Raw genomic sequence first — 18,204 nt, forward strand, 5'->3', positions numbered from 1 at the left:
AAATTATTTAACTCTTCCATGTTGAACATGTTAAATCAGTATGCTACTGACATTATCAACTAAATAGTAAACTTTCATGTAATGATGTTCTCTGAATTAAAAATATACGTTTTTTTAAAATTTAAAATTTATTTTTAAACAACAAATTTTAAATTCTTAACGAAGCGAATATTATCTAACTGTTCAGTATGGTTTTCAATGCTAATCGTAGTGATAATGGTAATTATATAATACTCAAGCAAACATTTTTAACTTAGTAATATACTTTAATTTTTAATATTTATAGTATTTATACAGCTATTGAATTTAAATTGTAATAATTATATTTTACTGGGTTTTAGATTAAATGATTTTTTTTGTTTGTATATATGTGTATAAAAAAATTATAATTGGTGGCTGTGTCGGAGTATTTATATGAAGGTCGGATGTATATGTGTGGATAGGGGATGTTTAAAAAAGCCTCTGTTGTTATAAATGTAGTGATAAATAGGATTTAAGACATAAAATTTCACAAAAATCTAAAAAATTAAATCAAAACTAGTTGCTTATTTTTTAAAAAAGTAGTGAAAATTCAAACAAATGACGAATGTACACTATGCCATTATCATAACTATCTTTGTTATACTTACTAGTTATATTGCCTAATTTTGACAATGTTGTCTGATAAATCGAGTGGTTTACCATTATTATTTATTACCCAGCTCAAGAGAGCCTAATTATTTTATACAATTTTTAAAATTATAAGTTTTTGGTTTTAAACACTTCTAATATTTTTATAGGTCAAAGGAGATGGCAATTTGGTATTTCCACCTTTTCGAGCAGAAGATTATAAGCAAGAGGTACATGCCCAAGTTTATATTTGTATGGCTAAAAATCGTGTCGGTGTAATACATTCTAGGGATGTAAATGTTCGAGCTGGTATGTAAACTAAATTTTATTTATTAAACAAATAATTTGTATTATCTGTCATTAATTAATTTAAAATAAAGTGGTTTAATAAAATAAGTGTATCACAGCAATAAAGTATTTAATAATTATATAGGTACCTAAAAATATTTTGGATATATGTTATACAAAATAATTTTTGTAAGTTAATTAATTCAAGAAATTGTAATAATTTTAAAATTAACATTTTAAATTAATCCAATTATTCAAACACATTTAATACCCATATGTTTGTTTAAATATAATTTTCTTTTAGTTAATGGTATGAGATTATTAAATACATATTTAATGAAGGAGAAAATGTAAGATAAATATTTCACAGAGAGAATATTAAAAATACGAATTAAATATTCCTAAGTATAGTAAATTGAAACATATTCATCATGTATATATCATATTATACTTATACTATAAATTTATAACATAGTATTTATTCTCTATCTATTATTAAGTATTTTATTATGTATTTTAAAACACTTAAGTCTTCGTTACAGTGAATGTATTGTACATTAATTTATGAGGTTAGTAAACATTTATGGTTAATATTTTGAGAGCTTAATAAGTATGAATTATTTTTTTGTTTTCTGGAATTGGGAACATTTCCAAAACTATTCACAGAGTTATTTTCGACACATTCAGTGTTCTTAAAGTAAATATACCAAGTATAATTTTAATATATAAATTAATATTAACCTATATACATATATGTATATATGAATGAGACAACGTGTTTTTTTCTCAAAGTTTTAACTCTAAAAATGTAATTAGATGATATGATTATTAATTACACCGTATATCGACTAGTTGGAGACAAAATAAGAAACTGCAGAGTGACTTTTTTAGAAACAAAAAATTAAAATTGAAGTTTTTGGTTTTAAACAACCATATAGGTATATTATATAATAATGAATAACTCTTGTTATGTCATTCGGGACTAAATAAAAGTTAAATTATAGTTATTGGCTAATTAACTTATATCAAAACCAGTATCTGTACATTCGAAATCATAAAATGTCGAGGAAAATTTAAAGTTGTAGTTACTCCGAAATTCCGGGGTAGCACAGAATTCAATATAAGTATGTAATTTTAAGTACGTAAAACAAATAATATTAAATATAGGCCATATAAATTAAGTTAATAGAGTAATTTCATAAGAACTTTAAATACAATAAATTATATGCATGTAAAGTAAAACTATGTTCATAATTTTTTACCAATTGACCCACCAACAAAATGATACGATGCCTCAAGTAATATTTTATCACGTTGCTTTTTTCTTTAACCAGTCGATATACCTAGTTCATATATAGAGCCATAGAGGCAGAAACATAAATAATATAATTTAAAAGTACACTTATTAGTTATTACTCATAATACTTAAAATGTATTTTTTATTAAAAAAAAATTATAATTATAGTAAAACAAAATATTATTTGTACGTTACATGTTTTAATTTAAATTGTATATTTGATGATAAAATATATAATAATAATATATTAAGCTCTGTTTAATATTACTAATTTGACTTTTTATTTACAGCTGATGATATAAGTACTTAACCATTGATTTTTTAAAAATATTTTATATATTGGTTGTTATTATAATAATATAATAATTGTTTATAATATGGATGTTTCGTATTGTTAGTTGTCGCACAAAATTACGAAATCGATGTAATTAAAGAATTTGCTATTAAAGGCAATTCAGCTATAATGAAATGTCAAGTTCCTTCGTATGTATCTGACTTTGTACATGTTGTATCGTGGATTACCGAAGATTCGGAATATATTCTAGGATCTGATTACGGTAGGGAGATTAATGTGTTAAAAGTTCGAATGTGTTCTTCCTAGATTTTTGTCCAAATATTGAACACATTATACAAAGTTGTAGTCGATTTAAGTGTACATTTAATGATTTATACTGTGTGGTGTACCTACACGTTGCTCTAGATTCCATAATAATAATATACAGCGACATAAGTACTTCATATATGTGTCAAGTATCCGGATTAATAAACATGAATGGCTACTTATATGCATATTCTTCACCCTTTCAAAACACGTTTATAATTTTTCATCCCTATACGTTTAAAAAATATCTATTACCTACTCTGATAACCTGCTTCTTCTAGTTGTTACACAGTTTTATGACACTGATGTAAATAAAGCTTACGCGATTCGTGGAAATTCTGTGATTATGAAATGTGAAACTCCATCGTACGTCACAGACTTCTTAACCGTTATATCATGGCATACTGATAATGGAGATGTATATTATCCAGGCGATGATAATGGTATTACATTTGGTGGTGTGCATTTAATAGATTTAAATCTAATTAAAATTGCTTTTATAATTGAAAGTGATAATGTTTCCTATCTAATCTTTCGTACAATTACACCCAATAATAAATTATGTCTGTGTACAATTTCTTAATTATTTATTCTGCTATAGCTGTAAGTCAATATTACGAAGTTGACGTAAATAAAGAGCCAGTGATAAAAGGCAATTCAGTTGTAATGAAATGTGGTATTCCATCATTTGTCGCCGATTTTGTTATTGTATTATCATGGAGCACTGATAAGGGTGACAATTTTTACCCTGGAATAGATTATGGTATTTTATGGTCATGGCCATATATTATTATATAGTATGATATGGAGATTCCTAATGAATTTTAAATTAAATCCTATTAAAATCAGATTCTCATATTTATGCGTAACTCCTTCATTTTATATTGTCGATTTAGTTATAGAAGAACCATACAGAAGTGAAGTGAACAATGAATACGTAATACGGGGTAACTCGGTTGTATTAAAATGTAGCATACCACCATTTATCGCAGATTTCGTGACTATTGTATCTTGGCAGGATAATCGTGGCAATGTATACGAACCATCATTAATCGAAGAAAACCCCGTAAACTTATTAAATAATGATGGTATTTTAATTTAATTGTTTTATAGTGAATTGTACGATTATTGATACCTACATCCTAGTATTATAAGTGCCTGTAACAAATTTCTTTTTCTATCCATTTATTAATGGTTTGTTTATAAAATAAATTATCTTAGTTATCGGAGAACCGTATAGAAGTGATGTAAGTCCAGAATATGTGATCAGGGGAAATTCGTTATTATTCAAATGCAGTATTCCGCCTTTTGTAGCAGATTTTGTTAATGTAATTTCTTGGATTGATGACGCTGGTAATAATTACTACATCAATGAAAGCGGAGCATCCGATTATGGTACTAAAGGTTTTAATTACACGCAAATGTTTGAGTCAAAATTTTTAATCCTTTTCAATATCCCATAGTAAATTTGTTTAAAAAAAAAACTGTAGTATTCCGGTTATAAAATATACTATAATTAATAATGAAGATTTTAATAATTACTTATTGAATGATTTTATTATTTACTTGCTAGTTTATAAAATAAATAAGAATTATTTTAGTGATACAAGAACCATACAGAAGTGATGTCAGCTTGGAGTATGTCATTAGAGACAATTCTGTAGTATTAAAATGTGGTATACCGCCTTTCATTGCCGATTTTGTGTCTGTTATATCATGGCAAGACGACGCCGGAAATGTGTTCCCCTCTATGTCAACCCAATCTATCCATGATGGTATTTGCAAATTAGACCATATGTGTATACAAAGAGAATATGTGTCATTCAATTTAAATTATTATACGACTACTAAATCTTCCACTCCCTATCGTACTCCAGGTTATCGTTCTTTGTTTTTCAAAATATACCAAACAAACACTTAATATAAATTCCCTCGTGGGTAATTTACACGCAACTTTTTAATCTCTTAATATTTTACTATCCAAGTTAATGCTTCGATTAAAATCTACATATGGATATTATTATTTTTTTTTTTACGATCAGTGGTCACGCAAAATTATTTGGTAGAAGTAAATAATGAACATGTTATCAGAGGTAATTCAGCTATTATAAAGTGCAGTATACCATCATTTGTAGCCGATTTTGTAACAGTTTTATCATGGAATGATAATACAGAAAACGAGTATACATTTCATCAAGATTATACCCAAGGTATTTTCATTAGAAAAAATCAGAAGCATTTTATAAATCACACGAGATAATTTTAAAATCATATCCCTATATAGGCTATGAACGTACCTTTGTGATAAATATAAAAATGTTTATTATTTCTAGTGAAAGTATCATTTACTTTTAAGTTATTAAGCAATTTGAAGTTTTATTATTTTTATGAATATTTTAGAACAAAGTATAATATTAAATTATTTAACATATTTTCATACAATAATTATTTATTTATTTTTTTTTTTAACTAATTTCTTTACGTTAAATCGATTCATTTTCTCTTAAGTTGTTAACCAGATCTATGCTTCGGAGGTGATAACGGAGTATGTAATACGTGGTAATACAGCTATACTGAAATGCACTATTCCTTCGTTTGTGGCAGATTTTGTTGTAGTAAATTCTTGGATATCCTCTGATGGCCAAGAATATCATAATTTAAATGACAATTATGGTAGGTTATGATTTTTGATGGCCAATTGACTATATACACTAAATCCGTCGATTCCTCAAACTTAATATAAACATTTAAAACATGCCTTTAAATTTTTATTCGATAAGTAAAATTTTTAAAACCTAATAATATTATATTATTTACTTATATATATATTATATTTATATATTTTAAAAGAACCAACAAGAAATATTTTATACATTTAAATAATGTTATTTTGAAATAGTCGTTCGTTGTTGATTAGATAAGGTTAGGACTTAGAAAAGGTTTTTATACGTTTTAAAATGAAGAAAAGTTATATTTTGATCACAATTAAAAAAAAATAGTTGACAAAATAATATTGGTTATTTCTAAGATTATTTCTACTTACTTTACATTTATTTTAATCGTATATTGATAGGATTAAGTGTTATATTTTTATAGTTGTATTGCAAAATTATATTACTGGAGCCGAAGATGAATATGTAATACTTGGTAACACTGCAGTGATTAAATGCAAAGTGCCTAGTTTTGTAACAGATTTTGTTTCAATTGAATCTTGGATATCTTCTGATGGTCAAGAATACCGTTATTTAAGTGACAGATATGGTACACAGAAATTTTTGGACGTAGTATTTAATAAGTGTAATGCGTTCTGATGTATACTAAAAACTCCTTACATGTTGAAATCCAACGGCTTTCTATTTAGGTACTCTTTTATTTAATTTTGTATATGTATATCCTTCATTGTTTTTAAAAATAGTTGTGAATCAGAACTATGAGTCCGAGTTGATGCCTACAGAATATGTAATACGAGGAAATTCGGCTATATTAAAATGTAGCGTGCCGTCGTTTGTAGCCGATTTTATTACTGTCGAATCTTGGGTGACGAGTGAAGGTCAAACGTATACTAGAGATTCAACTGAAAGTAAACAAATTATCAATGAAAAATCTTAGAAAATGATAATGTTTTTTAAATGTCTGTATTATAGTAATCCTTATATATGATCCAAAATATATTATCATCGTTGAATGGGTAGTTTTTATGTAGGCATAATTATTTTTCGATTATCTTGCAAACGTATTAATTATTTTACAGTGGTAATTCAAAATTATGTCACTGAAGCCGAAAATGAATATGTAATACGTGGTAATACCGCGATAGTTAAATGCAAAATCCCCAGTTTTGTTGCCGATTTTGTTTCAGTGGACGCTTGGATAGCCGACAATGACACTACTTTTACTGTTCATACAATATTTAATACGAATGACAATGATTGTAAGATTCCATAACACAATGAGAATTATTATTTCAAACGTTTGTCTAAATATCCTGACTAAAATCCATACATAATATGCAATATTAACTATGAAAAATTATATATACGTACTACGTAGCCAAAGAACTTTTTCTTCACTACTCATTTTAAAATCAATTTGTCTTATGATTATTAATGCACGTGTGTTAATCATGGACGTATAATATATTTTTGTCAGTTGTTCATCAGTCGTATGAAGTTGAGGCTGATAATGAGTACGTCATCAAAGGTAATAGCATCATTATGAAATGCGAAATACCAAGTTTCGTTGCTGATTTTGTTTCGGTCACTCACTGGATAGACTCCACTGGAAAATCGTATTACCACGATAATTATTATGGTATAATACTAAATAGTCTGGTTAAATATATTGTTTTGTATTTACGTCTGCTATGTATTTATTTTTATCCTATCTAGAGATTTTTTAAATCGTGTGCTGAAGAAACTACAAATCTACCTATATTATTATTATTTTTCTATCAAAAAGCCTATTTATAAGTTTTTTTTTTTTTTTTTTATATACCCAGTGGTAAATCAGCTTTATCAAACTAGAGTCATTGATGAATATGTGCTGTTAGGAAATTCTGTTGTTTTGAAATGCCTCGTTCCAAGTTTTGTTGCGGATTTTGTTCATGTGTTAGGATGGGTGGATGATAGTGGAAACAATATCGGAACAAGTATAGATAAACAGGGTACAATACATTTTATTACTCGATGTTTAATGTATGATAGAAATACGAATGATTTTGAATTTAGTATTATTGTTCCTATCCAATTTAATATCTCGATGTCAATACAGAATATATTATATTATAAAATATAACTGTGATTAATACAAAAAAAATGTTTAGTACGATTAATTAAATATTCATTTAGTTGTGGAACAATCATATCAGCTTCGGGTTAATGATGAGTTTGTACTCAAAGGAAATACAGCAATATTAAAATGCATAGTACCTAGTTTTGTTGGAGATTTTCTCGAAATTATAGAATGGGTGTCTGAGTCCGGAGAATCGTTCAATGTTAATCAACTTTATAAGGGTTTGTGTTGTTAATACCTAGTTGTTATATTTTGGAATATATGATTTTTTTGAAGAAAAAAAACAATTATTTTCCATTTATTATCCTGAACCAATGAATCAGTTTTCTCAAAACCATAAGTTCAACATGTATAAATACTTTGTATATATACTTTTAATATATACTTTTCAGTTGTGAGTCAGTATTATGAAGCTCAAGTTTATGATATGTTTGTAATTAGAGAAAATACAGCTATTTTCAAATGTTCTGTACCTTCATTTGTGTCTGATTATGTTTATGTTGATTCGTGGGAAGCTACTAACGGTGAAATTTATTTCACTTCAAATAAAAATCATGGTAGTTATTTTCGATATTATGATGAATGATGAAAATTGATTGTTTAATTGTATAAGTATTTCATATTGCTTGAGTGTTATATAGTTTGATATTTCCTGTCTATTCTCTAATTGCCACAAAAAATCCACTTATTGGTTTTGATATATTATATTCAAATTTTTTAATAATATATATGTATTTTAACCAAAAAATTTAATATATTTTATATAATATGTCTTGATGTTAAAAAATTTTTTTTAATAATTATATTTTGAAAATTTGAAAATTTGAGTCTGTTTCATATAATTTGAATCACTTTAAGTCTAAATTTAATCAACTACATATTATATCTTAATATGCAAACATTGAAACATCTAATAACTATATTTCAATTATGTGTTTACTTAAATGTAGAAATTGTATTCAATTGGTTGATTTCAGCTGTAAATCAGTATTATGAAGCCATTTTGTATGATATGTTTGTCATCAAGGGCAATACTGCAATTTTTAAATGTATTGTTCCATCATTTGTTGCTGATTATGTTTCTGTAGTTTCTTGGGAAGATACTGTTGGAAACAAATATTTTGTATCACCCGATAAAAACTTTGGTATTAATCTCTATTATTGACTATTGTAGACCTTATAATATGAAATCAAATATGTATATTTACATAATTTTCCTTATTTTCTCATCCTATATTTGTATTTTGTAATTTACATTTTCATCAATGAAAATTTCATAAAAATATTATATTCTCAAATTATTGTTATTTACTTTCTTTACCACACATTTAAGTCAAATAAATTTCATTATATTTATCGAAAATTGTCTCACTGTTTGTTCTGAATTGTCTCTTTTTAGTGGTCAATCAACTTTACACTGTTAATGTAATGGATGAATCTATTCTTCGTGGAAATACTGCTATATTGAAATGTCACATCCCTAGTTTTGTTGCCGATTATGTGTTTGTATCTAGTTGGACTTCAGATGATGGTGATGAGTATTCAATTAATGCAAATCATGTTTATGGTATTGAAATAGAAAAATATTCTTAATTCTCTAAAGTTTTATTTTAAGGTTCAAATATTTTTTTAAAGATTCGGATTTTTTTTCTAAAATAAACAAGACAAGGGTACGTTACGGTTTTCCTTTTTTGTTTCCAATTTTTATCATTTTTCTTTATGTTCCTCTGTATCCTGGATGAATGTGATGAATGAATGCGTTACGTAGTTAGTTAACACTGAACAATTTGAAACTTTATATTTAATGGGCTTATAAATATACTAATTTTACATTTCAATATGATTTAATTATTTAATAATATTTATTTTTATTTTTTTCTTGTTAATTAACAGATTATTAATAATACAAAGATTCAATTATTGTTCAGTTGTTCATTGCTTTTGCTTTTAAATGAGAATAATCGATGCAAAATTATATTTAACTTAAAATGCATTTATAATAAATTTGTGAACTTCATATTTTATTAGTGTGTCTATTAAGATAGTGCCACATGTAGAATATTTCACTAAAAATACCAATTCATAAAGTAAATAACCATACAGGTTTTTACAATCATGAGATGAAAATTCTTTAAGGTATATGAGAACTTTATCTATGCCATATCAGCTTCATATATTTTTTTAAAGACATCATACATTTTTTAAAACATATTATTTTACTTTTTTTTAAAATTATTTTAATTGGAAAAATATTTAATGCTGCTATTGTTTAGAAAAAGTTTCCATCTCACCTAACGACCTAACTACATGATTGTATCCTAATGGAGTTTTCCTGCTCTAAATGGTGCTTCCTTAACAATCACATAGTTAGATTTTAAATAAAACAATTTATAGTTTTTTTTTTTATTATAATCTCAAATTTTGTTTAAAATAAGTTTTTAAATTTACCTATTTACCGTTTTTTAAATAATGAAAAATTTTACTGTTGCACTTTCTTAATAAAATATATTTTCATTTGGCATCGATTATGTGAGATTTCATTACCATAAATAATTATTAACTTTAAAAAAATAAAATGTTTATAACAATTCAAAATTGTTTACCTTAAAATGTTATACATATTTTAAATTTTTTGAAATCTCATTTATATTTTTTACTAAGCTTTTGCAAAATAAATGTCTGCAATTCAATTCTAATTTTAATTAATTTTTAATTTTCAAGATGGTAAATATTTGGTTTTACCTTCTGGAGAATTACATATTCGTGATGTAACGCCAGAAGATGGAACTAAGTCTTACCAATGCCGAACTAAACATAGATTAACTGGAGAAACAAGACTTAGTGCTACTAAAGGAAGATTAGTTATTACAGGTTAGTAAAATATTATTTTATTTTATTTTTTACTTATTCACTGAAAAGTATATTGGTAATAAACATTGTATATAGTTAAATATTTTAAATCAAAAAGCTTTTTAGATTACAATTTTATAATTTTTATTTTCTATGCAAAAATAAATTATTTATAGTATATTTAAACTTAAATTCAAGTGTTTTTAAAATTAATCACGTATGTTAACTTATTATTTTTTTAAATTTCATGTTAAATATTTCTATTCTTGATTTATAATAAGTACTATACATAAAGTTGTCGAACAAATTGAAAGACTTCTACTGGCAATCTTTAGAAAACAGTTTTATGCACAACTTTTATAGTGTTTCTATATTTGTTTATTATCTATTCCAGTGTTTCTCAACTTTTGTATTTTAATTAGTAATAAAAATTAAGAATAACAATAAAAAAATATAATATATAAAGTTATAAATGTTGATAATAGATGGCTCATTTTTAATCATTTTGAAAATTACATCAAATAACTATTAATTTTTGTATATTGTATCAAAAATGTCTGTCATATTATGTCATTTAATATACTTTGACATATTTAAACTTATCTAGCAACATGCTGGTTGAGAAACACTGATCTATTTAATATAGCTTACCAATATATTTTTCTTAGTGTAAATGCCAATAGCTAAATTATTATTCTTTCTTGATTTTGCGAGTTAAAGGTAATAATAACAAATAGAATTTTTAATTTTTAATTAATTAAATAATAAACTAATTTATAATATTACAGCTTTTATAAAGTATTTATTGGTTTTTTAAGAATTTTAATTTAGCTATTTGGTACAATAAATAATTTATAATAAGATCATTGTTGCATTTATTTTAATGATATTAATAAATCTGATATTTTTATTAAAATCAAAAATATTTTATCATTTTTAATATTAAATGCATCATTGATCTAATCAAAAAATTACTTTTTTAATTTAATATTTTTAAATTAATAATGTACTCAAACACATATTTTTTAGTTTTACTGGTTATCTTTAAGTAGGTAATTAAATAATAATTATATTACAATTTATTTATTTAACATAATAATGTTTTTTCTGTGTAAGAAGAAATTTGATGTATTTTGTTCTATTTTATTCTATGTAAATTTTAAGAAACTTGTTTACTAAAAAATGTGTGTTTGAAAATGAAGCCTGAATGTTGGGATAGGGTACCCCTGCGACACATTAAAGCACAAGTCAACTGTGTAAAGTATTAAATCAAATAAAATATTGATTCAAATAAAGTTATTTCATTTTTCTGTTATTGTGACATTAGAAAATACTTTATCACTTCTTAGACCCCGTCGGTAGTTCATCTCCAAAATTTGCTTCTTTGGAAACTGGTAAGAGTTATCAATTCAGATCAGGACAAAGTCTTGTGTTAACTTGTTCTGCTCAAAGTCATCCAGTACCAACATACAGGTAAGGACTAGCATTTGAATAGAATAAACTTATTAAAAGACTTTGGTATAAAAGTTAGGAAAACCAGTTAAACATATTTAAATTTTCAACTATGAGTATTATCAAGCAAAGTTTCAATGTATTTTTATAATAATTGTAAAAAATATTTTCATTACCGTGCTCTATATTTTGTAGCTTTACGTTTTATTTTAATTTAGATCCCATTACTAGTATTGCTCCAAAATTCTCGTCAACAACAAACATTCAAGGATTTAAAATTCAACGTTATAGTTCATTTGTTCTGCTTTGTCCTTCACAAGGGTACCCTGTACCAATTTCAAGGTGGGTAAGGCGTTATAAAAACTAAATTAAATTTTTCATATAAAAAACATTAGAACCAGTAAGTTCGACAGCACCTAAATTTCCACTGATAGCAGAATCTTTCAAATCAAGATTATTTCAAAATGTAGACATGTTGTGTCCAGCGCAAGGTTATCCAGTTCCCACTTATAGGTATAAATCTTGCAATATGAAATAATTAATAATGTTTGAATTATAAAATGCATTAGTTTTGAGCTTTAGTGCAATTAGCAAAATATCCCCGTATAAACTAATTTGTTTAATTTCAAAAATTATTGTTATAATGACATTTCTTGGTTTCGATTATAGAACCTATTGGCTTAAAAGCTCCAAGTTTTCCATCGGAAGCTAAATCTGTTACCTACATAAAAAAAATGGATCAAACTATTAGTTTATTATGTTTGGCTCAGGGATATGGTGTACCAACATTCAGGTAAAATATTTTATCGACTTATTCTTTATATATTTTGGGATAAAATAGAACCTGTAGGATTCAAGTCTCCTACATTTCCGTCTTCTTCAAAATCCAGTTGGTTTGTTAAACATTTATTGGAACATCTTTCTTTGCTTTGCTCGGCACAGGGGTACCCAATCCCAGAATACAGGTAACCAAATTAAAAAAATGTTGACTTAGTACAATTTATTGAATAAACACATCATAATATAGTGTAATACAATTATTATTTAAACTATAAATTATTAAATAATAAACAATAATAATAATAAAAAAAAAAAAAATCTAGAAATAAAATGTACCTCTTCCAGAACCATATAGTCTTAAGGCACCTACATTTCCGTCAGAGGACGAGATATCCAGATTCAAGAAAAAAAGTTCACATAGTATTAGTTTACTCTGTGAAGCTCAAGGCTATCCTATCCCTTCATTCAGGTATAGTTAGGTATTTATAATAAAATCTTTTGGTATAATTTATAGAACCAGTAGGTCTTAAATCACCAGTATTTTCATCTGATGCAGAAAGTGCAAGGTATAGAAAACGGTCTAATAATGATTTATCAGTATTATGTTCAGCACAAGGGTACCCTGCCCCAAGTTTCAGGTGAGATTATTCCACAATGTTAATATAACTCACATGATAGATTCTCAAAATTTAAAATAAAGATCTGTTTTTTAATAATTATGATATAGTCATATAATATTTGTTTTTAAACAGAGTGAACTTACCAAACTTACCTTATTCTAACATTTTGGCTAAAAATAAATTATTTTTACAAGTATTTCTTTGATAGATTATACATTTTATCTATTCAATTATTTTTAGATCCTATTGGTATAAAATCACCTGCTTTTTCATCTGATTCAAAGGGTACTATATTTAACCGTAGATCTAAATCTGATTTTGTGTTATTGTGTGAATCACAAGGATATCCAGTTCCCGATCATAGGTGAGAGAATGTTATCGATATATTTCCATATACTACCTATGTAAATGAAAATGTGGAATTTTTTTTAAAATGAATTAACTATAAAGTCGCATGGGTAAATCTTTCACTGGCATTTGGGTTGAAAAAAATAGTAATTAATTGTTTTCAAGATATAAAGTTAAAATATACTTACTGCATTTTCAGAACCTGTTGGTTATAAAGCACCTACATTATCATCAGATTTTTCTAGTACAGGGTTAAAAAAACGTGTAAACGGTCCAATTGTTTTATTGTGTCAATCACAAGGATATCCTGTACCCGATTTTAGGTGAGAGCTAAAAAAAAAGATGTGAATTTTACAATTTTAAATTTAACCTCTACTTAAAATTAAATGATTATAGCAGTCTAAATAATAAAACACAAAATAATTTAAACAATTTTATTTTTATGAAAAATTTAGTGTCCCAGAATTAAACATGTAGGTGTATTAGTATCATAATATGTATTGGGTTATAAAATAAAAATTACTAACTACCTACTGTGAAGTATATTATACTAAAAAGAATATATTTTTTTTAATATTTTATTTTTTATTAAGACAAATTAATTTTAAACTTTTAAGAGATTTACTAAGTAGGAATAAGATTGAGTTATTAATACAATTTATCAATTATACATTTTACATAGCTAGTTAAATTTTTTTCTTTTTTTTAATAAACTAAGAATTTAATCATTTCCTTAATTTGAATTTAATGAATAACATTTATTGTTAACATTTTTTTACAAGTATACAGTTAAGTGTCAAATTGTTTTTAACTTTGATTGTTTTATTATGAATTACTTAATTGATTTAAATAAAAATAACCTTGTTTCCAACATTCAGATTTTAACCTGATTTATACAAATAACGTTCAAGTATTTTTTTTTCAATTTGTATTCAGAGCCAATAGGATTAAAATCTCCTACACTGTCTTCAGATTTTGAAGGTACTCGTTTAAAAAAAAGCTGTAAGAATGCCATTGTTTTACTGTGTCAATCTCAGGGATATCCTGTCCCAGAATTCAGGTGAGACCATTATACAATAATTTCAAAAACTTATTTTGATGTTGTACCTTTTAGAGCCTGTGGGCTTAAAGTCTCCTGCGTTTTCTGCCAAATCAGAAACATATAAATTTAAAATGAAGTCTTTTGCTGATTTGAATCTTTTATGTGACGCACAAGGATATCCTATCCCAGCATTCAGGTTGGAAATAATATGCCTAATCTTGATAGTGATTTTGTTTAAAGTTTACCTAATTTTCTATAGACCCGGTTGGTGTTAAAGCTCCTTCACTATCTTCGGATATAAAACGTAGTTGGATAGAAAGACAAATTAAAAAAGAAATTGGTCTACTATGTCTAGCACAAGGTTCTCCAGTTCCTTTATCTCAGTAAGGAAAAATTATAAATACATTTAGGGTTATCATACTTAGTTAATATGAACATTTTTCAATTTTTCTCATTTAACATTGTGGAATAATATTACTATTAGAAAATGTATTTTAATTTGATAAAATATTTCCTCTTTAGACACTGTTGGTGTTAAAGCTCCAACTGCACCAGATGATAAAAGTAGAACAATCGTACGTCATTTAGGACAATATATAACACTTTTTTGCCAAACTCAGGCTTTTCCCATACCGTCTTTCAGGTCGGTAGTATATAAATATAATATTTTTTATAAATAGTTATCATTTATAAAGTACCAAATATAAAAAGGTATATTTTAAGTTTTATATCAGATATTATGTAATGAAATGCAAAAATATATAATAATATCAATAAATTAGCTAAATTAAAACAGATTAAAATATAATAGATTAACTTAAATCAATTTTTATACTGTATAATCCAGAACCTTTGGGTGCCAAACCTCCATCATTAGCTTTGGATGAAAAAAGTCGTTTTGCATTTCGATACGCGAAAGAAGACGTGTCGTTGTGGTGTCAATTACAAGCGTACCCTATACCTACATACAGGTTTGTCTAGTTAGGTTTAAAATTGTCATTAAATGAGTATCAAACCAATTCCAGAACCTGTTGGTGTTAAAAAACCCACATTTGCAAGTGACGATAAAATTCATTCTTTTGAACGAGTACAATATTCTGACATAGGTCTTTTATGTGAAGTTCAATCATACCCAATTGCAACTATACGGTATAGTAAATGATTTTAATTATAAATCATAATATAAAAATTAATTCATCAAGAAAATATAAATGTTTATATATTACTAAAAACTAACATTTATATATACCTATTCAAAGTTGTATATAAAATAAGGTTATTACTTTTTTTGAACTAAAATTTATAGATTAAATATTTATTAGTTATATAACCTTAGTTCTTGACCGAAATTTTTCCAATATAAACTATTAAAGATTAAAGCATTCTTTTAAAAAAATATTATAATAATTAAAATTCTAACTAGGCTTAGACCAATATTATATAATAGTATGAATGAAGTTTATGTAATTGTTGTATTTAAAGTATTTTCTTGAAAAGTTCAAAATTATAACAAATTTTTATTGTTTTATCTGTTACAAACATAATTTAGAACCAATTGGGATGAAATCTCCTAGTTTTTCAACTGATACAAAAATTACAGCATACATTCGATCACTAAATGTTAATATTGGTCTACAATGTCAAGCTCAAGGTTTCCCAGTTCCTAATTTTCGGTAAATATTACTCAAATCTGTTTTCATTATTCTGAATAAATTATTTGTTTATGTAATAACACTACCCGCATTAAAATTTAATTGAAAATATGTAATATAAAAAAAAAAGGAAAAGAAATATATATATTGAATAAAATTGAAATTTTTAATTAATACATTGATAGACAGTCCACGATTAATTGATTAATTGAGATTCAGTATAATTGTATTTTATTGTTTACATCTTTTTCTAAAAAATTATATACATACACTCATTGAATATTTATTATTTTACAGTTTCATGTTTCCAATATAATGTAGGTATACCATTTAATTATTTTATTGATTAGGAGTATGGCACAGATATTTTAAAATTTTTAATACTAAAATCTAGAATATAATGACAAAATTATCAATTTTCTTAGTAATAATATATACATACATAATTATATTCATTGATTTTTACATTTTTCTTTTGTTTTAATTTTTTACTGCTCATGAAAAAAATAAAAATAATAATTAATTAAATTATAATAGTTTATAAAAATAAATAAATTAATAGATTAGTAATAAGAAGAATTAAAAAAATCTTTCCACAATATGAGTCTAGAGATCGAGTTTTTGGCACTCATCTCGTCAGGTATCACTTTGATATACAATAATTATAAAAATTATTATGAATTTGAATGCATTAATAAATTAAGTTTTAAAAAAAAAAATAATAAACTTATTCTGAGTGAAACTTAGTTTAATACCTATGTTATAGTACTGTTAACATAAAAAATATTTAATGATAATTTAATAACTTTTAACATTACTTGTTGATTATTGTAATACATTTATGACTAACTTTGTAAAATAGTTTTGGGTCTTAATATGAAAAGATATAATAATTATATGTAAATAAATCTCAAGAAATAATGTACTTAAAAAATATACTATTATTCAAGCTTATGATCTCTAACATTTTTTTGACTTATAATTTTTGATTTTACTCATATAGTATACATTTTTCAATATTATTTTTCCTTATAATTACAATATTTTTAGGTAGAAACTTAATTATTTAAATGAGTACCATCAGTTTTAGTGTATTAAAAATAAAATAAAAACATTAAACCAATTAAATGGTTTTGTTAAACAGATCCAATAGGAACAGTGATTCCTAAAGTACCAACAAAATCAAAGTTTGACCATGTTGACGGGGTTTTTGGACAAAATATTGTGTTATTATGTGAGACTCAAGGTTATCCAGTACCTGTTTTCAGGTAGATTTATGGCACTAAAATATACCATTAACTATATACTAACTTAATATAACTTAAAAAATCAATATATAATAATATATTAATTATATTTCGGGCTTCATTAAGACAGGAACTTTATTGATGACAATTATTATTTATTCCATTAGATAGTTTCTTTATATTATCATATCCATACATGTTCTTAGATCCCCAAACAAGTATTTCACCAAAAATTAAAAAAGAAGAACTTGCCATTTTAATTGGAAAACCATTTATGATCGAATCTCATGTATCAATGGTTTGTTCAGCTCAGGGATTCCCTGTCCCCTATTTTCGGTATGTAAATTGAGTATAATATTTTTGTGTGTTATAACCAATCAGTTTAAGTGAAATTCCATTCACTGCGTTATTACATTTAAATCCCACATTTTACATTATGTTATCTGCAATTAATATATTATGTACCTAATTAGGACCCTACAATAATAATAAAAAAAAAATGTATTTATGTATTAATTTAAAGTTAAATTATGTTATTTATAAAACTAAAAACAAATAAAAATAACATTTATCTGACATTTGGGTTTCTATAATCTTTAATATATTTCTTTCTGGCATATCTACTCT

General features: G+C 25.3%; 1 protein-coding gene across 50 annotated transcripts in view; it reads left to right on the forward strand.

The window, feature by feature from the left end:
* LOC132920136 (cell adhesion molecule Dscam2) overlaps positions 1 to 18,204 on the forward strand; it is a 61,554-nt gene that overhangs the window by 11,371 nt on the left and 31,979 nt on the right. For 21 of the 50 annotated variants that reach the window (XM_060982248.1, XM_060982249.1, XM_060982255.1 and 18 more), the window contains exons 3-6: positions 780 to 918; positions 3,692 to 3,883; positions 10,308 to 10,457; positions 17,784 to 17,913. In XM_060982248.1, coding sequence (XP_060838231.1) covers positions 780 to 918; positions 3,692 to 3,883; positions 10,308 to 10,457; positions 17,784 to 17,913 — 611 coding nt within the window. Of the gene's footprint in view, positions 1 to 779; positions 919 to 3,076; positions 3,239 to 3,396; positions 3,559 to 3,691; positions 3,884 to 5,303; positions 5,469 to 5,891; positions 6,057 to 7,293; positions 7,459 to 8,985; positions 9,154 to 10,307; positions 10,458 to 12,283; positions 12,402 to 12,729; positions 12,854 to 13,013; positions 13,138 to 13,528; positions 13,653 to 13,835; positions 13,960 to 16,227; positions 16,352 to 17,474; positions 17,599 to 17,783; positions 17,914 to 18,204 lie in introns of all 50 variants that reach the window. The other 29 variants (XM_060982270.1, XM_060982277.1, XM_060982267.1 and 26 more) reach the window with 20 other exon arrangements.

Source organism: Rhopalosiphum padi, chromosome 2, assembly GCF_020882245.1.
Source record: "Rhopalosiphum padi isolate XX-2018 chromosome 2, ASM2088224v1, whole genome shotgun sequence".
NCBI classification, from domain to species: Eukaryota; Metazoa; Arthropoda; class Insecta; order Hemiptera; family Aphididae; genus Rhopalosiphum; species Rhopalosiphum padi.